General features: G+C 36.0%; 1 protein-coding gene and 1 pseudogene across 3 annotated transcripts in view; both read left to right on the top strand.

Moving 5' to 3' along the window:
• Positions 1–26,192, top strand: part of ITGB3BP (integrin subunit beta 3 binding protein) — a 111,142-nt gene that overhangs the window by 48,944 nt on the left and 36,006 nt on the right. For all 3 annotated transcript variants that reach the window (XM_073234066.1, XM_037024292.2, XM_073234065.1), the window contains exon 4: positions 19,199–19,268. In XM_073234066.1, coding sequence (XP_073090167.1) covers positions 19,199–19,268 — 70 coding nt within the window. The remainder of the gene's footprint in view (positions 1–19,198; positions 19,269–26,192) is intronic.
• LOC118973536 (large ribosomal subunit protein eL43-like) lies at positions 13,113–14,058 on the top strand (annotated as a pseudogene).

Here is a 26,192-nt window from a genome sequence, read left to right as displayed (position 1 = left end):
CTTTCACAAAAATGTATGACAATGTATACATTTTCTTTAAGCTCTGTTTTTTTATATATACTTGGTATATATTTTGTTTAAAATTGAAGTTAGTGCCTTAGAGATGGCACTTCTCTATTGAAATGTGAATAGATTTTAAGTAGATATGCACTCAAATACCATATTGAAATTAAATATGGACTTAAAGGAATATTCCTTTTGTCCATAAAAAGATTGGTCATGTGGTCCCAGTTGACATTTAAGTGGATAATTATCACAGATTATAGTACTAAGTAAGTTTTTCTTAAAAAATGTCATATACAAGTAGTGACTCTATAGCATCTTACTTTGCTGATGGACAGTGACTGTAATGGGGTATGTGGTGGGGACTTGATAAGGGGGGGAATCTAGTAACCACAATGTCGCACATGTAATTGTATATTAATGATATACAATCATATAGCAAGGGTTCTTGGGGTGCTGGTAATATTCTATTTCTATTCTTTTCTATATGGTGGGCACACTCATTCACTCTACTCATTAAACTGTACATATGTGTTTTAAATACTCCTTGTATATTTCATGTACAGAAGTCTCAAAATAGAATTCTGTATAGGATCTTATATCAGATTATGTCATTACATTGCTCATCCTAGTAGATCATTTCATACATGTTTTAGAAATAAGAAAGCCTGACTCTTATGAAGTAATTTAAGTTCCAAATGAAATCATAACTTGTCTTAACAGTTATCAGTTGTTAAATATTGTATATAACTTCTATTAACAATTATCAGTTGTTAAATATTGTATAAAATGTAAGGTACAATTTAAATAAGCACTTTTATTTAAATTAATGTTTTCAAGGACATTTTAGATGCTACTCACTTCCCATCACACCTAGGATATAATTCAAAACCTTATCATGACTAAACCTTATCATGACTCTTAAGGCCATATATCATATACTACCTGACTACCTCATCTGCCTCATTTTCCACTACCTTTCCCATATTTGCACTGCTTTACCCACTCTTACTTTCTTGCTATTAGTCAGTCACACTGAGCCCCTTCCCACCACAAGATCATTGCACTTACAGGTCTCTCAACCTGGAATACTCTTGCTCTAGGTGTTTTTGTATACTTTGCATATACATTTGAACCATGTTATAGTAACAAATATCTTAATCTTAAATTTAAATCAATTTTTAGTTATATGTGGAAGAAAATGTAATCCTGTCTTCCCTCTACTTAGACTGTACATGAGCCAAGAAATGGGGTGATTGGTTCCATTTTATACATTTAAGATATACATATATTTACCATCAATATAATTATTATATTTATATGTTTGTATGTGTCATACTGCTATCATCCCCTGCCCCTTAGAAATTTCTCCAAAACCTTTTACTTTTCAGAGGAGCAGATGGATAATAAATTTTCCCCCTTCTTTATTCCCAAGAATGCATCAGACTCTCTATTTAATAACTAGGGTAGAAAGATAAACAACAAATTTGCATACTCAAGGAGAGTACTTGTAAATTAGGCAATAGATCTGTAGAAATCACCCATATTGTAGCAATGTATCAGCATAGAGAGATGGAAAGCATGATAAAGCAGTCAAGAGAAATGGATAAAATAGGAGGCTCCAATATATGTCAAATAGGAGTTCCACAGGATGGAATAGAATGGGGCTGAGACAGTATTCTAAGATATAAGGACTGTCAGTTTTTAATAAGTAAAGACAGGCATTTTCAGATTAGAAAAGCATGCTTAGTCTAAGCAGGATGAATTCAGTCCATATCTAGTGATATTATGGTAAAACTGCAGAATATCAAAGACAGAAAATTTTAAAGGCAGCCAGAGAAAAAAACTATTACCTACAAAGGATAACAGACTAACAGTAGAATTCTCATCTGTTTCGATAGGCTCCAGCAGGAAATGGAGTGAAAATACCAACTAAAAAAACTACAGCTGAGTATTTTTATTCAGAAAGTGAGGTTGCAATATATTTTCAGATAAAATCAGAGAATTTACCATTCACAGATACTCCCCAAAGTATCTGAATACTAAAGAATGTACTTCTGTATGAAAGAAATTGAGCCTCAAGTAAAGGAATGGAGTGACAAGAGCAATGGTGAAAAAACAACTTATCAAAAATGTTGGTAAAGTTATAAATCTGATTACAAAAATGTGATCACAAATTTTGCTGACTATAAAGCAAAAGAGAAACCACTTGAGAAGAGGTTAAAAACCAATAATACACCATAATAGTGTGGAAAATAGATGAGGGAGCAAAAAGGAGTTAAAGTGTTTTAAGGGTCTTGTAATTTTTTTAGAATCAGGTAGGATGTCAATTAACTTCTTAATTGTGTGTTGTTTTTTTACTTGCCTGTAAAATGGGGAAAATAATAATAATCTACCACAGGTTTGTTGTGATATTTAAATGAATTAATATACAGAAAAACGTTTAGAATAGTACCTGGCATAGTGTAAGTGTTCAATAGTTATTTTAGCTATTTTCATTATCATTATTATTTAGACTTTAACAAAAGACAAAGACAATTAAATGCAAAGAATAGAAAAAGAAAACAGAGCAAATATTAGCTTTAAAATGCTAATAGTTGGTATGAGAATATTAATATTAAAGTAGACCAAAATAGACTTCAAAGCAAAAAGGCTTTACTGGAGATAATAAGAATGTTTACATAATGAGAGAAGGAAAGAATCCTGAACCCGTGTGTATCTAAAACAAAAACTCAAGCAAAACTTGGCATAATAGGACAAGATTACAAGGAAACTATAACAAATCCCTAATTATAATAGGAGATTTTTAACTACTTCTTTCAGAACCTGATGAAATGGCTAGAAATTTAGGAAGAACATAGACAATAGAATACAACTAGCAAACTTGTCCAATGAGCTGTGGTCAAACAAGTACAGTATCCAACACGTAAAAAAGTCCAACATAGAGATTTTACAAAAATATAACCAGTTTGGAGCCACAAAGAAATCTCACCATACTAAATTGCTGTCATATTGATCCCATTCTCTGACCAAATTTCATGCAATTAGGAGTCAGTAATAAAAAGGCAGCTCTCAAAATTGTAGCCCATGTGTTTTGAAACCCAGAAATTTCTAATTAACTCATTGATCAGAAAATCATAATGGAAAGTATAAAATGTTTATAATTAACAATAATGAAAACATGTCTGCACTTAGAGGAAAAATTTATAGCTGAATACTACACTATACTAAAATAGTTCTTACTGGGAAATTTATACTTATAAATGCATATATTTGAAAAGGAAGAGTGATAGAAAACTAATGAGTTCAGCTTTCAGCTCAGAAAGATCGAAAAAGAACAATAAAATGAACCCCAAAAAGTAGAAGAAAGGAAATAGTAAAAAATAAAAACAAATTATTAAATAGAAAACAAGGCAATAATGAAGAAAGGAACAAAATCAAAAGCGAGTTCTTTGAAAAGACTAATCAAGCTTACTAGCTTTGTAACCACTAATACTTAGGTAATCATTCTGTGTCTCTATTTCCTCATTTGTAGAATGGGACTAAGAGTGACTACCTCAGAGTAAGAGTAGAGGTAATATATGTAATAGTTAAAACAGTGCCTGGTCCTAAAAGTACTATATAAGTGTTAGCTACCATTATCACCAGTTGTACTTTCTAACATTATAAGTCAGTTAGAGAAAGGACACCCTAGAGCCTCACCAGAAAGTCCAAATAGAATTTTGAGTGTAGTCAAGGTTCAGTGATGGTATATTTGTCACCAGTGTTTTGCCTTTAAAGTGAGTTCAACAACTGTTTTTATATATAACCTAACAAGGGAAAGACCATGTAGAATCCATTGTCCTTTAGCATATATTAATTGCTAATAAAGTGGAGTGAAATTAAAGAAAAGTAATTATTATATAATTGAAAGAATCTTAATGATATATTAGAATCTGTTCAGTAGTATTTGATAACTGATGCAATATTATTCTTGGAGACATTAAGACTCCTATTTAACAGTTGGCAAGTATGTTAAAAACATAAGAACTTCCATGAGATTGAGATTAATGCTACTGATTATATTTCATAGGAGGAGATACCCAACTAATCCTCTTGGAATAATAAAAGTGTTCAGAAAGGCATTGAAAATCTGGGAAAGATCTAAATAAAGCATTATTTTATCATTTTTCACCTAATTACAGATTGCTGATGCTAAAGTGTGAAAACTAATTATAAGTTAAAGGAACAAAGCAATTTTAATACTTACTTTAATAATATTTTAGTGTGGAAAAAAAAGAATATAACAAAGTCCAAAATTCAGGAAATTAATATTAACCTTTAGACAAACATTTTCTAAAATAAAGGTTTAATGTGTACCATGAGTTTTCATTTGAGATTTTCTAAAAAACAGATACATTTACAGCTTGATTTTTTTAAAGAGAGACAGATTTTAATAGACTTACTTCCCCAAAGCTCTCTAAATCATAAATAAAATAAAATAATGTTACTCTTTTCCCCTTCCATCCTTTGTTAAATAAATTATTAACCATATTATTTTATTCTGTTTGGAATGTAAGGATACGAACAAGTAAAATAATGGAAAGTTAATAAAGAAGAGAGGTAACTAGTACTTTGACAAATTTTCTAAATCACAAGTTTTCTTCTTTTGGCATTAACGACTATTTTGAGATAATTTAGTATGTTTTTTTTTTTTTGAGAGAGAGAGAAGGCAGAAGATCCAAACTAACATGAGGGAAATTATTGTTAATCAGTTTCTAAACTTACTCAATGAAATTATAAACATTAGAGAATAGAAAATGTACTTCAAATAAACTTTTCCCCTAGTAATAGGAGCAAGTAAGAGTAATGGAAAATATTAAATGAAGAAAAATATGTAAACCAGCAATGAAAAGTCTATTCCAGACAACATATTTCTTATTAGTAAATCACATTAGAAAATTTAAAGAAATTAACTTCCTTTTATCTGTGTATTTGGTTTCATCTGGAAATATTGGGTCTTCTTGCAGTATTATCTAGAGCTCTACTGTCCAGTACATGTAGACATTGAGCATTTGCGATGTGACTCATGTGAGTTGAGATGTGCTGTAATATAACACCAAATATCAAATACTTAGAGTGGGGAAAGAAAGAATATAAATGATCTCAGTAATTTTATGTTATGTGTTAAGATTATAGTATTCTGGGTATATTGGGATGAATGAAATATTAAAATTTATTTTCCCTGTTTTTCCTTTTTTTAAATTTGTTTTTAGTAGAAGATTTTAAATTACATAAATGGCTCACATTGTATTTCTGTTGGCAATTGTGAGCTAGTTTTTCCATGGTATATTGTATCAGTTTTTAATAAAAATAAGAAAATTGAGGAAGTAATACTTCCTGTGCCAGTTGTTGAACAAGTAGAATTACATAAAAATATATAGTATGAGGAGGGTGTTACCATTTATACATTTTAAAAAGTGATTTCCCTTGGCTTTTTTATTAGTAGTAAAGAGTTTAGATTATTCATTCATACTTGTTTATTTATTCAACAGACATTTATCAGAAGTTGTTATATGTAAGACACAGAGAATCTTTGTGCTTTTGTTCGGGATGGGAAAAAAGATGGCACAGTAGGAAGGCAAGGCTAAAACCTCCTCCCACACACCAAGGAAGCAACTACAGCAAATACAACTAACCCTGAAACAATCTGAAGAGTGCAAAACAGACCATCTACACCTGGTAAAGAAGAGATGGACACATGGAGAAGGGTAAAGTGGCAGAGCCCTTATCAATTAGGATCCAGTCTCTTCCCCCATCCCATTCCACAAGCAGGAGGGAGAGGAACAGAGCAGGGAGGGGATAGGCACTCAGGGATCCTGCTCACCTGGCCATGGAGATCTGCTTGGGGAACACAAGTTCACATTGCATTGGGCTTTGGTGATTAACAGGCCTGGACACTAGGGAGAGTTGGAGCACTCTGGGAGACTGAGACTCCTGTTGCTTGTGGATGTCAGACATGCTTCATCAGTCCTGTTAAGACCCAACATAGAGGCAGCAGCTTGAAAGATTTACCAGCATCAGAAAGTATGGCAGAGGGGCAGGGGTTGGAGGGGCAGGGAGCTCTCTCTGGAGGAGAAAGGGAGATGGGTAATGCTTCCCCAATCCTCCCTCCGCCCAACTGGTTGGGTGCTGTTGGAGCCAGCTCCAAATTCTCCATCTCCCTCACTGGAGGTTCAGCCCCACAAGGTTGTCCCCTGTGCACCAGTCCTACCAGGCCTGCCCAGCCCAACAGTGGTCAGACTTTGCTGCGTAGCAGACAGAGGAACCTTTGCTGCCTGGCAGGCAGAGGGAGGCTTTCCCAGCTTCCCTAGCCCTCTTTCAGACCAATCAAGGAGATGCCTGTGGGAATGAGCTCCAAACCATCTCCTTCACTGTCGTTTAGCCCTTTGGTGGTGCTCCCCTGTGCATCTATCTACCTTGCCTGGCCCAGCAGCTGCTGCCATTGCTGACCAAAAGGCAGAGGGCAGCCCTACCCATAATGAATCCTAGCAGAAGTGCCTCCCAGCACACAAAGGCCACACAGATGTGAGGTCTCAGCCTCTGCTGAGAGACATCAGCACTGCTGGCAGGCAGAAAGTCAGCCCCACCCATGGTCCACCCAGCAGCAACTGAGGCTCCACTGCAATGAAGAACCAGGCACTGGTGAGCAAGGAATCCTGTTTTGGGATACCACAGGTTGCCTTCTTCATCAAACCATTTACTTTCTAGACCAGGAGGCATAGCTAATCCAATACAAAGGAAAAACAGACAAAATGGGGCAGAGGACTATGTTACAAACAAATAAACAAACAAAACAGAGACACCAGAAAGAGGTACCACTTTTCTTGATACAGATTTCAAAGTAAAAGTCATAAAGATACTCCCTGACCTGCAGAAAAGAATGATCTCAGAACCTCAACAAAGAGACAGAAACTCTGGAAAAGAGCCATTCAGAGCTGAAGAATACAATAACTGAAATGAAAAATAAAATGGAAAGATGATGAACTCTCTCCAGTAGACTGCTGGAAGTAGAAGAAAGACTCAATAAGATGGAAGATAGAGAATAGTAAAACAACAAAACTGAGGAACAGAGAGAAAAAAGAATTTCTAAACATGAGAAGATGCTAAGAGAGCTTCGTGACAACTCAAAACAATATTCACGTAATAGGGGTTCCAGAAGGACAAGAAAAAGACAAAGGAGTACAGAAAGTCTCTCTGAAGAAATAGCTGTAAATTTCCCCAATCTAGGGAACAAAATAGACAGCCAGGTCTTGGAAGCACAGAAAGCCCCTCACAAAAAACCCCAGGAAGACAACACCAAGACATGTAGTAGTTAAAATAGCTTAGATGAAAGAGAAAGAGAAATGTAAAAGCAGCAAGAGAGAGACAGTTACCTATAGGGGGAACTCCATAAGGCTACCAGCAGATTTGTCAGCAAAAACTTTACAGGCCAGAAGGGAGTGACATGAAATATTTAATGAATATTGAAAGAGAAGCACCTACAACCAAAAGCCTACCCACCTAACAGTTGAACCACTGTGTTGTATACTTGAAACCAATATAAGATTGTATATCAACAATAGCTCAATTTTAAAAATCTTGTAAAAAAAATAAAAATCTATTCACCAAAGTTATCGTTTAGAATAGAAATAGAGATTTATCTGAAAGTTTCTCAGATAAGTGAAAGTTAAAACAATTCACCACCACTAAACCAGCCTTACAGGATATGTTAAAGGGAATGTAGCTGTAAATGTTCTTAAGCCTAAATATTTTTCATCAATGAAAATTAACTTACAGTAAAAGTAGTAAACCAGTTACTTACTAAGCAAGTATGAGGTTAAAAAAAAAATGTAAACTCAACTATACAAAAAAGTCAGTCAAGGATGCACAAAAGATACAGATTATGATATACATAAAGTGTGCAAGAGGAGGAAGGATTAAAAAGTAGTACTTTTAAATTGTGTTCAAAATAGAGCAACCATCAACTTTTACTATAGACTGTTACATACTCAGGAAATTATGAACCTTATGGTAACCCAAGCCTAAAGCCCACAGTAGATACAAAAAATAAACTACAAAAATAAATCCAAGCATATGCTAAAGAGAAACCATCAAATAACAAGAGAAGAGTATAAGAGAGGAAGAAAGGAACAGAGAGGAACTACCAAAACAACCAAAAAACAATTAATAAAATGGCAATAAGTACATATCTGTCAATAATTACCTCAAATGTAAATGGACTAAATGCAACAATCAAAAGACTTAGGGTGGCAGAATGGGTAAAGAAACAAGACTCATCTATATGCTGCCTACAGGAGACTCATTTCAGACCTAAAGACATACATGGACTGAAAAGTGAAAGAATAGAAAAAGATATTTCATGTAAATAAAAGGAAGAAGAAAGCAGTAGTAGTAGTATTTAGACAAAATAGGCTTCAAAACAAAGAAAATAAGACACAAAGAAGGACATTACATAATGATAAAGCAGTCAGTCCGACAAGAGGAGATAACCATTATAAATATCTATGCACCCAACATAGGAGCACCTAAATATGTAAAACAGATATTAACAGAACTAAAGGGAGAAAAAGACAGCAGTACAACTGTGTTAGGGGATTTTAACACCCCAGTTACATCAATGCACAGAAACTACATAAGGAAACAGAGGCACTAAACAATACATTGGATCAGATGGACTTAACAGATATCTATAGAACATCCCACTCAAAAGCACGGGGTGTGCATCTTTCTCAAGTGCACATGGAATATTCTTCAAACTAGACTATATATTAGGATGCAAAAAGAGCCTCACTAAATTCAAAATGATTGAAATTCTATCAAGCATATTTTCAGATCACAATGGTATGAAACTATAAATAAATTACATGAAGAAAACAAACCACGAACACATGGAGGTTAAACATCATGATTATAAATAACCAGTGTTTCAGTGATCAAATCAAGGAAGAAATTAAGCAATATATGGAGACAAATGAAAACAAAATACGACAGTTCAAAATGGAACACTGCAAAAGCATTTCTAAGAGAGAAGCAATACAGGCTTACCCCAAGGAACAAGAACAATCCCAAATAAACAGTCTAAACTCACAACTAATGAAACCCAAAGTTGATAGTAAGAGGGACATAATATCAGAGCAGAAATAGAGAAAAATAAAATAGAAAAAAATCAGTGCAACCAAGAACTGGTTCTGCATGAAGATAAACAAAATAGACAAACCACTAGCCAGACTTTATCAAGAAAAGAAGAGAGGACACAAAGAAGCAAAATCAGAAACAAAAAAAAGTAGAAAGTTACAACTGACACCACAGAGATACAAAGATTATTAAGAATACTATGAAAAATTATATGCTAGTAAATTGGACAACCTAGAGGAAATGGACAAGCTCCTAGAAAAGTAAGACCTTCCAAGACTGACCCAGGAAGAAACAAAATCTGAACAGACCAATTACTAGCAACGAAATTGAATTGGTAACCAAAAAGTCCCAACAAACAAAAGTCCAGCCAGATGGATTCACAGTTGAATTCTACCAAACATTTAAAGAAGAGCTACTATCTGTCCTTCTTAAAGTATTCCCAAAAGTAGGGGTGAATACTTCCAACCTCATTCTATGAGGCTAGCATCACTCTAATACCAAAAGTAACAAAGACACTACAAAAAAAGAAAATTATAGACCAATATCCATGATGAACATAGGTGCAAAAATCCTCAACAAAATATTAGCAAACTGAATTCAGAAATACATCAAAAGGATCATCCATCATGATCAAGTGGAATTTATACCAGGGATGCAAGTATGATATAATACTCATAAATCCATCACTGTAATATACTACATTAACAAAAGGAAGGGTAAAAAGGACGTACTTATCTCAATACATGCTGAAAAAGCATTTGATAAAATTCAACATTCATTCATGATAACTCTCAAAAAATGGGTGTAGAGCATATGTACCTCAACATAATAAAGACCATATATGACAAACCCACAGCTAGCATGAGACTTAATGGTGAAAAGCTGAAAGCTTTTCCTGTAAGATCAGAAACAAGACAAGGATGTCCACTCTAACTACTTTCATTCAACATACTGGAGGTCCTAGCCATAGTAATCAGATAAGATACAGAGATAAAAGGCATCCAAATTGGTAAGGAGAAGTTAAACTGTCACTGTTTGCAAATGACATCATATTTAATACAGAAAACCACAAAGATCCCAAAAACTATTAGAACTATCACTGGATTCATTAAAATTGCAGGATACAAAATCAATATACATAAATCTGTTGCATTCCTATATGCTAACAGTGAACTAGCAGAAAGAGAATTCAGGAAAGCAATTCAACTTACAATTGCATAAAACAGAATAAAATACCTGGGAATAAAGCTAACCAAGAAGGTGAAAGACCTTTACTCTGAAAACTGTAAGACACTCATGCCAGAAATCAAAAAAGACACCAATAAATGGAAATCTCTCCCATGCTCATGGATAGGAAGAGTTAACATTATCAAAATGGCCATCCTGCCTAAAGCAATTTACAGATTTGGTGCAGTTCCTATCACAATATCAACAGCATTTTTTAATGAACTAGAACAAATAGTTCTAAAGTGCATGTGGAGCCACAAAAGACCCAAAATAGCCAAAACAATCCTGAGAAAGAACAAAACTGGGGGCATTACTCTCCCTGACTTCAAGGTCTACTACAAAGCCACAGTAATCAAAACAAATTGGTGCTGGCACAAGAAAAGACCCACAGATGAATGGAACTAAATAGAGAGCCCAGTATAAACCCAAACATATATGGTCAATTAATATATGAAAAAGGAGTCATGAATATACAGTGGGAAAAAGACAGCCTCTTCAATAACTAGTGTTGGGAAAACTGGACAGCTGCATACAAGAGAATGAAACTGGATTATTGTCTAACTCTATACACAAAAGTAAACTTGAAATGGATCAAAGACCTGAATGTAAGTCATGAAACCATAAAACTCTTAGAAGAAAACATAGACAAAACTCTTGAATATAAACATAAGCAACTTCATGAACGTATCTCCACAGGCAAAGGAAACAAAAGCAAAAATGAACAAGTGGGACTATATCAAACTAAAAGGCTTCTGTACAGCAAAGGACACCATCAGAACAAAAAGGCATCCTACAGTATGGGGGAATATATTCATAAATGACAGATCCAATAAAGGGTTGACATCCAAAATATATAAAGACCTCACGCACCTCAACAAACAAAAAGCAAATAATCCAATTAAAAAATGGGCAGAGGATCTGAACAGACACTTCTCCAAAGAAGAAATTCAGATAGCCAACAGGCACATGAAAAGATGCTCCATATCGCTAATCATCAGAGAAATGCAAATTAAAACACAATGAGATATCACCTCACAGCAGTTAGGATGGCCAACATCCAAAAGACAAACAACAGCAAATGTCGGTGAGGATGTAAAGAAAGGGGAACCCTCCTACACTGCTGGTGGGAATGTAAACTAGTTCAACCATGTGGAAAGCAGTATGGAGGTTCCTCAAAAAACTCAAAATAGAAATACCATTTGACCCAGGAATTCCACTCCTAGGAATTTACCCTAAGAATGCAGGAGCCCAGGTTGAAAAAGACAAATGCACCCCTATGTTTATTGCAGCACTATTTACAATAGCCAAGAAATGGAAGCAACCTAAGTGTCCATCAATAGATAAATGGATAAGAAGAGATGGTAGATATACACAATGGAATGTTATTCAGCCATAAGAAGAAAACAAATCCTACCTTTTGCAACAACATGGATGGAGCTAGAGGGTATTATGCTCAGTGAAATAATCCAGGCAGAGAAAGACAAGTACCAAATGATTTCACTCATATGTGGACTATAAGAACAAAAGAAAACTGAAGGAACAAAAGAGCAGCAGAAGCACAGAACCCAAGAATCGGCTAACAGTTACCAACGGGAAAGGGACTGGGGAGGACGGGTGGGAAGGGAGGGATAAGGGCGGGAAAAAAGAAAGGGGGCATTACAATTAACATGTATAGTGTGGGGGGTGGCATGGGGAGGGCTGTGCAACATAGAGAAGACAAATAGTGATTTTACAGCATCTTACTATGCTTAAGGACAGTGACTGTGAATGGGTATGTGGGGAGGACTTGGTGAGGGGGGGAGCCTAGTGAACATAATGTCCTTCATGTAATTGTAGATTAATGATACCAAAATAAAATTAAAAAAAAAAAAGAACAAAGAAAAACTGAAGGAATGAAACAGCAGCAGACTGACAGAGCCCAAGAATGGTCTAACAGTTACTAAAAGGAAAGGGACTGGGGAGTATGGGTGGGAAGGGAGGGATAATGGGAATAAGGGGCATTACGATTACCATACATAATATAGGCGGTGCCACGTGCAAGGCAGTATAGCACAGAGAAGACAAGTAGTGACTCTATAGCATTTTACATACTGATGGACAGTGACTGTAATGGGGTATGTGGGGGAGGGACTTGATAATGGGGGGAATCTACTAACCACAATGTTGCTCATGTAATTGTATATTAATGATACCATTATAAAAAAAAAAACTCATATGATTCAACACCAGAAACTCAATCTGATTTAAAAAATGGGCAGATGTCCTGGACAGACATTTCTCCAAAGAAGAAATACAGATGGCCAGCAGGTATATAAAAAGATATTCCACATCACTACTCATCAGGGAAATGCAAATCAAAAACACAATGAGATATCTATTACCTCACACCAGTCAGAATGGCCACTATCCAAAAGATAAGAAATAAAAAGTGTTGGTGGGGTGGTAGGGAGGAAAAGGGAACCCTCCTACACTGTTGGTGGGAATGTAAATTGGTACAACCGCTATGTAAAGCAGTATGAGGTCCTTAAAATACTAAGAAGTGCCATATGACCCAGTAATTCCACTTTTAGGAATTTACCCAATTTAAATCCCTGATTCAAAAAGATATATGTATCCCTATGTTTATCACCACATTATTTACAATAGCCAAGTTATGTAAGAAACCTGTGTCCATCAGTAGATAAATGGGTAAAAATGTGGTGCATATACACAATGGAATATAAAAAAGAAATCTTGCCATTTGCAACTATATGGATGGACCTAGAGGGTCTTATGCTAAGTGAAATAAGCCAGGCAGAGAAAGAGAAATACCATTTGATTTCACTTATTTGTAGAATGTAAAAACAAAACAAAATAAAATGAACAAAATAGCAGTAAACTCACAGATATTGAGAAGTGACTGGTGGTTACCACAGGGGATGGGTTAGGGTGGGTGGATGGGGAGGGTGACGAGGATAAAGGGACACAAAAATTCTTAATTATAAGTTGGTCATGGGGATAGTAATACAGCATGGAGAATGTAATCACTGATTCTCTAACATCTTCCTATGTTGACAGACAGTAACTGTTCTAGTCTGGGTGAGGATTTAATAATATGGGTAACTGTTGAACTACTGTGTTGTATACTTGCAACCAATATATGATGGTATATCAACAATACTTAAAAAAATTAAGCAGAAATTTAAAAAATTTAATTAAGCAGAAAGGGGGAGAAATTCATTTCTAGAGAAAAATTAAACATTTCTGACATCTGTATGTCCTAAAAAAATAAAATTAGAACAACAGCATACTAGCATTGACCAATTCATATACAGACTATTGAAAGGAAAAAATTACTAAGCATAAAGCACAAAAATGTCACTCTCTCTGCTTGCACCTAGTTGACATTGACATGGCTAAATGCACTAAGAAGGTTGGAATCATTGGTAAATATGATACCTATTTTGGTACCTCCTTCAGGAAAATGGTGAAGAAAATTGAAATAAGCCAGCACACCAAGTACACTTGGTCCTTTCATGGCAAAACCAAGATGAAGAAACAAGCTTTAGGGATTCTGCATGAAAATAGTAGCTGGTGGTTCCTGGACCTACCACTTCACCTGTCACTGTAAAGTTGGCTATAAGAAGAGTGAAGAAATTGAAAGACATGTAGAAGTGCTGCCATTTGAAGTACTGGTAGACAAAAATAAATGGGTTAATTTATGTACCAAAATTACTTTGGTTTGTTGGAAATTTTAGAAATCGTGTGTTCTGATTTGCATTGCATTAATTTTATTTTCTCAAAAAAAGACTTAGAATTTTTTTTTTTACATGTATAAATAATACAATGGTTTTATTTCAGGTAATCAGGCTATTTCTTCTGGATTTAGGCATCATTTCTGAAGAAAATCAGATTTAAATAGCAGAACAATTCAGAATTGTGGATTGCATTTTTTTATTTTAATGCATTTTATTTCACCCAATATATACAAATACTATCATTTCAGTATGTAGTCAATATGTATGTAACAATTTTTTTTTGAGAGGGCATCTCTCATATTTATTGATCAAATGGTTGTTAACAACAATAAAATTCTGTATAAGGGGGTCAATGCTCAATGTACAATCATTAATCCATCTCAAGCCTAATTCTCGTCAGTCTCCAATCTTCTGAAGCATAACAAACAAGTTCTTACATGGTGAACGAATTCTTACATAGTGAATAAATTCTTACATGGTGAACAGTACAAGGGCATTCATCACAGAAACTTTCGGTTTTGATCACGCATTATGACCCATAAACAATCAGGTCAAACATGAATATTCATTTGATTTTTGTACTTGATTTATATGTTGATCCCACATTTCTCGCTCTATTATTATTATTATTTTTATTTTTAATAAAATGCTGAAGTGGTAGGTAGATGCAAGATAAAGGTAGAAAACATAGTTTAGTGCTGTAAGAGGGCAAATGTAGATGATCAGGTGTGTGCCTGTAGACTATGTGTTAATCCAAGCTAGACAAGGGCAGCAAAACATCCACGGATGCATAAGATTTCTCTCAAAGCAGGGGGGGTGAGGTTCTGAGCCTCACCTCTGTTGATCCCCAAAATCTCACCTGATGGCCCCCATGTGACTGTGCCTGTCTTAGGTTGTTCCTCCCTTGAGGAATCTTACCCGTCTCTGGCTAACCAGCCATCTTCCGGGGCCATACAGGGAAATGTAAAGTTGGTAAGTGAGAGAGAAGCCATATTGTTTGAAAAGGTTAGCTTTTTACTTCTTTGCAGGTTTATGCCCTGTGGCTTCTATGCCCAGCACTTGTCTCGAGGTATCTTTACCACCTGGAGGAATTATGATACTCGGTAAATTCGATATGAGGCACGAATTCTATTTAAGGGTTGTAATTAGGAAGGAAGAAGAAAAGCTATAGAGGTAGCATATGGAAGGAAACATGGGAGGATTGATTATTTCTTTGACATATCTTCTTGTAGAGTACCTTAAATATGCATAGGTTTTAAACTACTAACTAATTTGCACACACATATTAACATAATAGGAATACGGTGACATAAACAAAGCAAATCTATAATTACCATCCATCTCCAGTGAAGCCAAGAAAACCATTTAGGCACCCTAGGCATTTGCGAAAATTTATCTATGATATGATGGGTATTGTCCAACTGTACTTGAACAATCAGACAAATTAAAGCAGCCCATTTCTGGGATCTGTTCACATCCCATATGTTCTTTTAACCGTAGATAGTCTATAGTCATGAGATTTTGGAGTGCTACAACTTGCACCCCTCCCAACTCCTGGTTGAGTTCCAACAGTACAGATCCGGTCAAATTTGTTGTCTCACTGTATGCACATGCCAGCCTAGACATCTCCCTCCTCATTCCTATGGCAAGTCCAGGAGACGGTGGACTGGATGCAGCCACAACCGCAGCATCATCCGGATCCCTGTGGAGGCTTTTTGATGATCATCCCCCTGGCACAAGTCCTCCAGAGAGTGCTGATGCCGGAAGCTCCTCCTCATATCGTATCTTAGTTCATTTTCTGGGTATCCAAGCTAGGCCTTGATCTTCTGCGTAGAAACAAACAGACCCTTTGCCCACACTTTGACATGCCCTCTATACCACTGTGCAGAACTCATTGGAGGTCAGCACACAGTAACTGCTTTTTTTTTTTTTTTTTTTATTAAGAGAAAGGAGTATTATCAGAAAAGAGTACCTCCATAGCTGATCATCTGACACCCTTTAAGTGATCAACATTAAGGATATTTAAAGCATGCGTTGATCTTTGATTTACCAATAGTTTTATCCTATCAAGGAGTAATCCCCCTTTTCTTTCTTTCTTTCTTTTTTTTTTTTTTTAATTTTTAATCTACACTTACATGAAGAATACTATGTTTACTATGCTCTCCCCTATATCAGGTCCCCCCTAACAACCACATTACGGTTACTGTCCATCAGCTTAGCAAAATGTTGTAGAGTCACTACTTGTCCTCTCTGTGTTGTGCAACCCACCCTCCCCTTTCTCCCTCCCCCCCATGCATGCTAATCTTAATACCCACCTTCTTCTCCCCCCCCCTTATCCCTCCCTGCCCACCCATCCTCCCCAGTTCCTTTCCCTTTGGTACCTGTTAGTCCATTTTTGGGTTCTGTAATTCCGCTGCTGTTTTGTTCCTTCAGTTTTTCCTTTGTTCCTATACTCCTCAGATGAGTGAAATCATTTGGTATTTCTCTTTCTCTGCTTGGCTTATTTCACTGAACATACTCTCCAGCTCCATCCATGTTGCTGCAAATGGTTGGATTTTTCCACTTCTTATGGCTGAGTAGTATTCCATTGTGTATATGTACCACATCTTCTTTATCCATTCATCTACCGATGGACATTTAGGTTGCTTCCAATTCTTGGCTATTGTAAATAGTGCTGCAATAAACATAGGGGTGCATCTGTCTTTCTCAAACTTGATTGCTGCGTTCTTAGGGTAAATTCGTAGGAGTGGAATTCCTGGGTCATATGGTAGGTCTGTTTTGAGCATTTTGATGAACCTCCATACTGCTTTCCACAATGGTTGAACTAATTTACATTCCCACCAGCAGTGTAGGAGGGTTCCCCTTTCTCCACAGCCTTGCCAACATTTGTTGTTGTTTGTCTTTTGGATGACAGCTATCCTTACTGGTGTGAGGTGATACCTCATTGTAGTTTTAATTTGCATTTCTCTGATAATTAGCGATGTGGAGCATCTTTTCATGTGTCTGTTGGCCATCTGTATTTCTTTTTTAGAGAACTGTCTGTTGAGTTCCTCTGCCCATTTTTTAATTGGGTTATTTGTTTTTTGTTTGTTGAGGCGTGTGAGCTCTTTATATATTCTGGACGTGAAGCCTTTATCGGATTTGTCATTTTCAAATATATTCTCCCATACTGTAGGGTTCCTTTTTGTTCTATTGATGGTGTCTTTCGCTGTACAGAAGCTTTTCAGCTTAATGTAGTCCCACTTGCTCATTTTTGCTGTTGTTTTCCTTGCCCGGGGAGATATGTTCAAGAAGAGGTCACTCATGTTTATGTCTAAGAGGTTTTTGCCTATGTTTTTTTCCAAGAGTTTAATGGTTTCATGACTTACATTCAGGTCTTTGATCCATTTTGAGTTTACCTTTGTATATGGGGTTAGACAATGGTCCAGTTTCATTCTCCTACATGTAGCTGTCCAGTTTTGCCAGCACCATCTGTTGAAGAGACTGTCATTTTGCCATTGTATGTCCATGGCTCCTTTATCAAATATTAATTGACCATATATGTTTGGGTTAATTTCTGGAGAAAAAGACTTAGAATTTTAAAAAAATAAATGAAATAAACTACAAATATGTCAATAAAAAAGGTGGTACATATATACAATGGAATATTATTCAGCCATAAAAAAAGAAAGAAATCCTGCCATTTACAACAACATGGATGGACCTAGAGGATATCATGCTAAGTGAAATAAGCCAGGTGGAGAAAGACAAATAACATTCTACTTATTTTTGGAATTTAAAAACAAAAAAAACTAAATGAACAAAATAGCAATAGACTTGTAGACACAGAAGTGACTTCTGGTTACCATGGGAGAGTGATTGGGGTGGGTGAGTGAGGAGGGAAGGGGGGATAAAGAGACACAAAAATCTCAATCATAATTTAAGATGGTCAGAAGGATGATCATATAGTATGGAGAATATAGCCAATGGTTCTATAATGTCTTTCTGTGTTGACAGTCACTGCAGTAGTTGGGGTGAGGACTTAATAATGTGAGTAACTGTTGCACCACTATGTTGTATACTTTAAACCAATATAATATTGTGTATGAATATATTTCAATTTAAAAAAATCTTTATACTATTGTATCCTCAAATACTTATGCATCAAATATGTTTAAAGTATATAGCATATAGAGAACTACACAGTTCTGTAGAGCAAACAACTAAATGATCAGCTCATTAATTGTCTACTTGACCACTAATAAGTGCAAACATCATGTTCTATAGCAATAAAGTTGAACTTAAATTTCAAGCTAGCGCACATTTGAAGAATTATAACTTAATTACATCTGTGTTTTCATTTGTGCTTTTGTCAACTTGTGAAAGTTTAGGTAAGCAATAGCATTATAACTACATAGCATTTTAAGTGGATAGAATTTAATCATTTATTTCCTTTATTATTTCCTAAAATAAATACTTCAGTGAGTGAAATATTTCAGTAGGCACTGAAGATCTTTCCAAAAACTTTGCTAAATCAGTGTGCATGAAAGAATCACGTGATTCTACCCTTAAAATCAAATTTATTTTACTGTGATATCATTAGGAACTCACTATTTTCTGGACACTAATATATCTCTTTTTGTTAACTTTGAGACACAAAAAAATGCAAACTGGAAAGTTTAATGATATTTTTTATTAAAATATTTGATGAAAGTATCTTATATCTAGTAAAGTTAATGTATATTAAACTAAGTGTATTATCAAATTAGTTTTCCCTAATTTTCTGTTTAATATACCAAGTCCTGATGGAAATTTTATTCAAAAGATTGTTGTTTTTATGCCATGTCATCATGAATAAGAAATTAGGAGAATGGGAAATAAAAACAAAATGGCCATTGAAAAGTTATTCATAATAGTGAAAAAATTTTCCAATAGTAAATTTAAGGATACTTTTTCTTTTCTAACACCCCTCTCATTTATCTACCCTTTTATTTTCTATTTAAAATTTGGGTACCTAAATTTTGTTTAAAATCCGACAATTTTTCCTTTATGTTCTTTTTATCATGCATGTATAGGAAAGAGAAAAAGAATGAATGACCTCACTTTTACTAAAAGAAAGGAATCTACAACAGAAGACAATGATGAGTAAGTTTGTTGTTTTTGACATAATATACATATGTGTCTTGAAAGAAGAGGCCCATATTTGTTAAAGTAATAATTTAAGAGAAACCATTTCTTTGCAGAAATTAATAGTTTATACCCAAGTGGAAGTATTCTTTCTTAAAGTAACTAAAAGACTTCACTTGTGATGTGTTTTGCAGTGTTTATATGATGGTAGTATATGATAACTTAATTTCAGTACTCTTACTGAGCTCAGTTCCCCCAGCCCCATGCATAAGAGACCAGTTTAGGATAAAACTGAGGAAAATACCCTTTACAGATTTACATAGATGGAGAAGTAATACATTGTCTGGTAACATAATGTCTAACAAATACCTGGTGCAAGACCTAGAAACACAGTAAAGCCAGCAGAGTAAAGGATCTGTAGGAACCTAGAAGGCTTACATACCAGCAGCCAACCATTTTCATATTGGTCGGTCAGTGGTGCCGTGATAGAAGTTATTATCTGCAGAAAGCTACTGCCTGTGTATTCTGGAAAGAATGTATCTATTGCTGAGGCTGGAAAAATTGAATTAAGCAGAACAGGGTTAAATTTTCAGACTAGTTCATATATTCAGCTCATTTACCCTTCCAGCTGTATCTTCTTTGTGCCACACAGTAAGATAGGCAAGTAAAGATGAAGATGATGAAGTACCTAGCCATTGGGAGCTTACAGTCTTATGTTGAGAATTAATATACCTTCCCTAACTTAGAAATAGGTTATAGGTTATATTTCAAAATGTTTTTTAAGTCATTTGGGTGGAACTCAGAATGCATTTTCCATACAATACTATTATATTTGTGGTTATAACCCCAGGCCAGGGCCACAGTCTATTTTTTTTTCATAATGTAGCTGAACTATGGTATTGATCAGTAGTAGTCTAGATTAAAAGATATGGAAAGTGAGTGTCATTTAGAGTACAATAGGAATGAAAGGAAGTTTATCAAAGAAATCTCCTTATTTGGCATCTCCTACATTTATCACTACCCCTTTGTCTGCTTTTACTAGCAGCTTTCCCTAGCCATATCCCCCAGCTCCGTTCATGTGTCCTATCACACAAATGTATCTGTTGTAAATTACTACTCCTTCCTTCCCCTAATCAAAGTTCATATTTCCTCAGTGAAACCAGTCTCAACCAGACGTTAAGAGGAAAGCATTTGTTTCACTTATTTAATGTATATTCAAGTAGGCAATCTTTGTACATAGTAAAAAACTCAAATTGTGCAAAATGACATACAGTGAAAGCAAATGGCAAGTAACAATTTCTGAATCATATATAATCTTTTATTTGAAAGCATATAGGCTGCTAAACCAAATAAATTTCTGGTATAGTTATATGAAATATAAAAAACTTAGAAGTAAAAGTAGCAGTGAAGGAGGAAATGTTTTTGGACAACGGTGGTACCACATAATCAGGCCAAACTTACCTGTTGCTTTCCCCCTAAATCAGGTCTGGTCCACTTAAGCTATTGTAGCTTTTCATAGTTCCTTCCCATTTTTCTTCTGAATCCATCAATTTGCTTATAGCTCCCATAGCAGTGAGCTTTCACATAGCAAGGGAGGAGCATGAAACTTTCTTATGGATCACTTAGGAATTTGCCTATATTTATATAATTTCTCTCAATATTTGTTTCAAGAGCCCCATTATTTATGAGCTGGTATCAGAATTAGTGCATTTAAGGACAAGCCAAGATAACTTACAATATATAAAATGTACTTCTGATTGTTTTTCTACTCATTATAAAGTTACTCACTCCTAGTCAATAAATCTATCTTGTTAACTTTAGTAATTCTGCATTTATTATTATTGTGCATACAGTGTTTAGATTTCTTTAATTATCTTGTAAAACTATTCTAAGGACTTGGATTTTTTAAAAATTTTATTTTGGTATCATTAATCTACAATTACATGAAGGACATTATGTTTACTAGGCTCCCCCTTCACTGTACATGTTAATCGTAATGCCCCCTTTCTTTTTTCCCGCCCTTATCCCTCCCTTCCCACCCGTCCTCCCCAGTCCCTTTCCCTTTGGTAACTGTCAGTCCATTCTTGGGTTCTGTGCTTCTGCTGCTGTTTTGTTCCTTCAGTTTTCTTTTGTTTTTATACTCCACATATGAGTGAAATCATTTGGTACTTGTCTTTCTCCACCTGGCTTATTTCACTGAGCATAGCTCCATCCCAGAATGAATGCATTGCATTCTATTTCCTCCTTTAATTCTGTTAGTATTTGTTTCACATATGCTGGTGCTCCTGTATTGGGTGCATATATATTTATAATGGTTATATCCTCTTGTTGGACTGACCCCTTTATCATTATGTAATGTCCTTCCTTATCTCTTGTTACTTTCTTTGTTTTGAAATCTATTTTGTCTGATACTGGTACTGCAACACTTGCTTTTTTCTCCCTGTTGTTTGCATGGAATATCTTTTTCCATCCCTTGACTTTAAGTCTGTGCATGTCTTTGGGTTTGAGGTGAGTCTCTTGTAAGCAGCATATGGATGAGTCTTGCTTTTTTATCCATTCTATTACTCTGTGTCTTTTGATTGGTGCATTCAGTCCATTTACATTTAGGGTGATTAATGAAAGGTATGTACTTATTGCCATTGCAGGCTTTAAGTTTGTGGTTATCAAAGGTTCAAGGTTAGCTTCTTTACTATCTTACTGTCTAACTTAACTCGCTTATTGAGCTATTATAAACACGGTCAGATGATTCTTTATCTCTCTCCCTTCTTATTCCTCCTCCTCCATTCTTCATATGTTGTGTGTTTTGTTCTGTGCTCTTTTTAGGAGTGCTCCCTTCTAGAACAATCCCTGTAAGAAGCCCTGTAGAGGTGATTTGTGGGAGGCAAATTCCCTCAACTTTTGCTTGTCTGGGAATTGTTTAATCCCTCCTTCATATTTAAATGATAATCGTGCTGGATACAGTATTCTTGGTTCGAGGCCCTTCTGTTTCATTGCATTAAGTATATCATGCCATTCTCTTCTGGCCTGTAAGATTTCTGTTGAGAAGTCTGATGATAGCCTGATGGGTTTTCCTTTGTAGGTGAACTTTTTTTTCTCTCTGGCTGTCTTTTATACTCTGTCCTCATTTTTGATCTTTGCCATTTTAATTATTATGTGTCTTGGTGTTGCCCTCCTTGGATCCCTTGTCATGGGAGTTCTCTGTACCTCTGTGGTCTGAGAGGCCATTTCCTCCCCTAGTTTGGGGAAGTTTTCAGCAATTATTTCTTCAAAGACACTTTCTATACCTTTTTCTCTCTCTTCTTCTTCTGGTACCCCTATAATGCAGATATTGTTCCATTTCAATTGGTCACACAGTTCTCTTAATATTCTTTTATTCCTAGAGATCCTTTTATCTCTCTCTGCATCAGCTTCTCTGCGTTCCTGTTCTCTGTTTTCTAGTCCATTAATGGTCTCTTGAATCTCGTCCATTCTGCTTTGAAGTCCTTCCAGAGATTGTTTTATTTCTGTATTCTCTCTCCTTAGTTCTTGCATATTTCTCTGCAAGTCCATCAGCATGGTTATGACTTTTGTTTTGAATTCTTTTTCAGGAAGATCGGTTAAATCTATCTCCCCAGGTTCCTTCTCAGAGGAAGATGTAGAAGATGTCAAAGATGTCTGGGTTAGTCTTGTCTGGATCAAATTTTTTTGCCTTTTCATGTTGATAGGTGCAGTGGAGTGCTATTGACTCGTCTGTTACCTGGGAGAGCCAAGACTCTTTCCACTTGGCTCCTGGCCTTTCTTTACTGGGACAACTGCGACCCCTAGTGGCTTGTGTTGGGCAATTGCATGTAGATTGGGTGTCTGTATCTTGCCTGGCGGTATGGAGGAAGCTCCCTTGCTGTGGGTGTGGCCAGCCTCAGGCTGCTACTCTGCTATGGCAGGGCCCCGGAGGGGTAATGGACGGGGTGCTGTTTGGCTGTTTACCTCCGTGAGGGGTCTCAGAGCTGTTGCCCAGGAGGTTAGTGTGCCCGGAGTTCCCTGGAACTTCCAGCTGCTGGACTGTGACCTGGGATGCTTCCATCCAGTTGTGGGGTCCCAGTCCCTTTAAGACTTTCAAAAAGTACTCGCTTTTCTTTGTCCCAGAGGCACTGGCTGCGGGACCCGCTCACAGGTCTTACTGTCCTGCTTCCCTACTATCCAGGACCCCACGCATGCACTGTGTATCTGCACTCTGGTGCGGGTGGCTAGGGCTGGGTGTTCAGCAGTCCTGGGCTCCCTCTTCCTCCCCGCTCCGACTCCTCTCCTCCCGCCAGGAGCTGGGGTGAGGTGCCTCGGGTCCCGCCGGGCTGCGGCTTCTATCTTACCCCTTTCACCAGGCGCTGGGTTCTCACAGGTGTGGATGTAGTCTGGCTGTTGTCCTGTGTCTTCTGGTCTCTCTTTTAGGGATAGTTGTATTTGTTGTATTTTCAAAAATATGTATGTTTTTGGGAGGAGATTCCCACTGTCCTACTCACTCCGCCATTTTGGCTCCACCTCAAGGCTTGGATTTTTAAAATCTGAAGTTAAACTGAACATTTGTACATAAATTTTAAATGATCATAACATTTTATTTTTTATTTTGGCAAAAATATATAGGTCAGGGGTCTACAGAGAAACAAAACCAATAGCATATATATGTGTGTGCGTGTGTGTGTGTGTGTCTGTGTGTATTCATGATGATACAGTATTATTGATGTAATGGTTATTAACAAATTGATGATGGATTATATATAATTACATATATATAGATTTATTATGAAGAATTGGGTCATATAATTTTGAGACTAAGTCTCCACCATCTACAGTCTGCAAGCTGGAGACCCAGGAAAGCCAGTGGTGTAATTCTAATCTGAGTCCAAAGGCCTGACAACCAGGGGAGCTGATGGTGTAAATCCAAGTCTAAGGACAGGAGAAGAGCCATGTCACAACTCACACAGGCAGGCCAGGAACCAATTTTCCCTTGCTCTGTTTTTTATTCTATTCAGACTCTCCATGAATTGGATGATGCCCACCCACACTGGGGAGGGCAATCTACTGGGTCATTTATTACTAAGATGGTTGGACTGTGGTGATTTTCTAACTCCATTATTCTTTCTATTAGTTTGCCTTTTTTAAATTCATGAGTTCACAGTGAGATAGGGTTTTTCCTTGCCTTCCTTTCCATTTTTGCACCTCTTTTCAAACAGTAATCTGACTCCTAACAGCAGCAATATAGTTGCACATTTGCTTAATCCTGCAACATGCACAAAATAGTTTCATAATTCCTATACTCATAGCACTGCCAAAAACAAACCTGCAAAACATTCAAGATTTGGGTGCAATCTTTTTTGCCTTTAGTTTAAAGGTAGGTAGTCAAATTACCGTATTTGAAACTATTTGGTTTCTTTGAAGAATTAGTTACTCATTTGAAATAGTTAGGTTCTCTTGTTTCTATTTGTATTCAATTTTAGTTTTTTCCTCTCATCCCTTTTGATTTAATTTTATTTTTTGACTATGTAAAACATCAATATACTTCTAAAATTCAAAACTTTGCAAAGAAAGTACCCTCAGGGAAGTTACTCCTTGCCCCCCCATTCATTCTACCTACTCCCTGTAGATAACAGCATACATAGTTTACCTTTCCTATGTTTATTTTTATAAAGTTAAGCCATTTCTTTTATTTTTTATTTATTTTCCTGTACAAAGATGCCATACAATGTGTGTGCTTTTTTACACTTTTCTTTTTTCACTTAAAGATGTTCTGAAATCACTCCCTACTAATCAAATTGGCAAGTTCTAAATGTAAGTAAGAATTCTCCCAACAGGAAAATATAATTCAGTGTTCTAGGTTTAAAATTTTTTTTCCCACAACAAGCAGTTAGTGGCATGTCAATAAAGCTCATATATAAACAAACACCTACACATTAATATTTTATGTGAACTTCCATATCCTTTATGCTCTGAAAGGAAAATATATAATTCATTGCCATTGGCTTTTCTTCCTTGTAGCAATCTGCTGCTTCTGGCACTGCTTTGAAAATGCAGAAATGGTGGTGACTGTCCCTCTGTGAGGTTAATTTCAGAATCACATGGTGCTGTGAGAAATAAAAGAGATCATCTGTGCCCTTTTCCCACTTTCCTGACATGCTAACATCTTGCAAAAGTGCAGTACAGTATCACAGCCAGGAAACTGACATTGACACAATCTACTGATCCTTATTCAGATTTCCTAAATTGTACATGTACTCATTTGTGTGTGTGTGTTTAGTTGTTTGCAGTTTTATCACGTGTATGTTCATGTATCCACCACTACATTCAACATATAGGACAGTCCCATCACCACAAGAATCCCTCCAGTTGTATAATGTTTATTCTTAAATCACTGGTTTGTTCTCTCATAGGCAGAAGAATAACTTTTTTAGATGTTTTAAAAATAATCTGTGCTAATCCAAATAAAACCTTTTTAATAGTAAGAAGTTACACCAGAATTATTTGTTTTTTATGTATGCAATTTAGGTGTGACAAGTAGACACTATTCAAAGTTCTGAGTTTCCCTTTACTGTATTTTAAGTATTCAAACATATAAGAAGAAATACGGACTTACGGATCACTTTTGACTTGAATGAGGGTCTCTAGGGATGAGTTAGTTGATAATGTTTATCAAAAACTTAGGGTGAAGATATAGTTATGCCTATATTCTATCAGTGAGCAAAGAAAGAGGAAAACCAATATTTACAAGAGTTTTATTCCGATGTTTAAAACTTTTTGACATGAAGAATGAAAACTTTCAGTAACAAGACAGGGATGATGACTTTTTTTTTTAAGGTATCTACTCTCTTATGAAGGTTTCACATAAAAAATAATGTAGTTACTACATTCACCCTTATTACTGAGTCCCCCCCCCCCATATCCCATTGCTATCACTGTCCATCAGCGTAGTAAGAT

This window comes from Manis javanica, chromosome 4, assembly GCF_040802235.1.
Source record: "Manis javanica isolate MJ-LG chromosome 4, MJ_LKY, whole genome shotgun sequence".
In the NCBI taxonomy this organism is placed as follows: Eukaryota; Metazoa; Chordata; class Mammalia; order Pholidota; family Manidae; genus Manis; species Manis javanica.
This window is presented reverse-complemented; position numbering and strand designations above follow the sequence as displayed.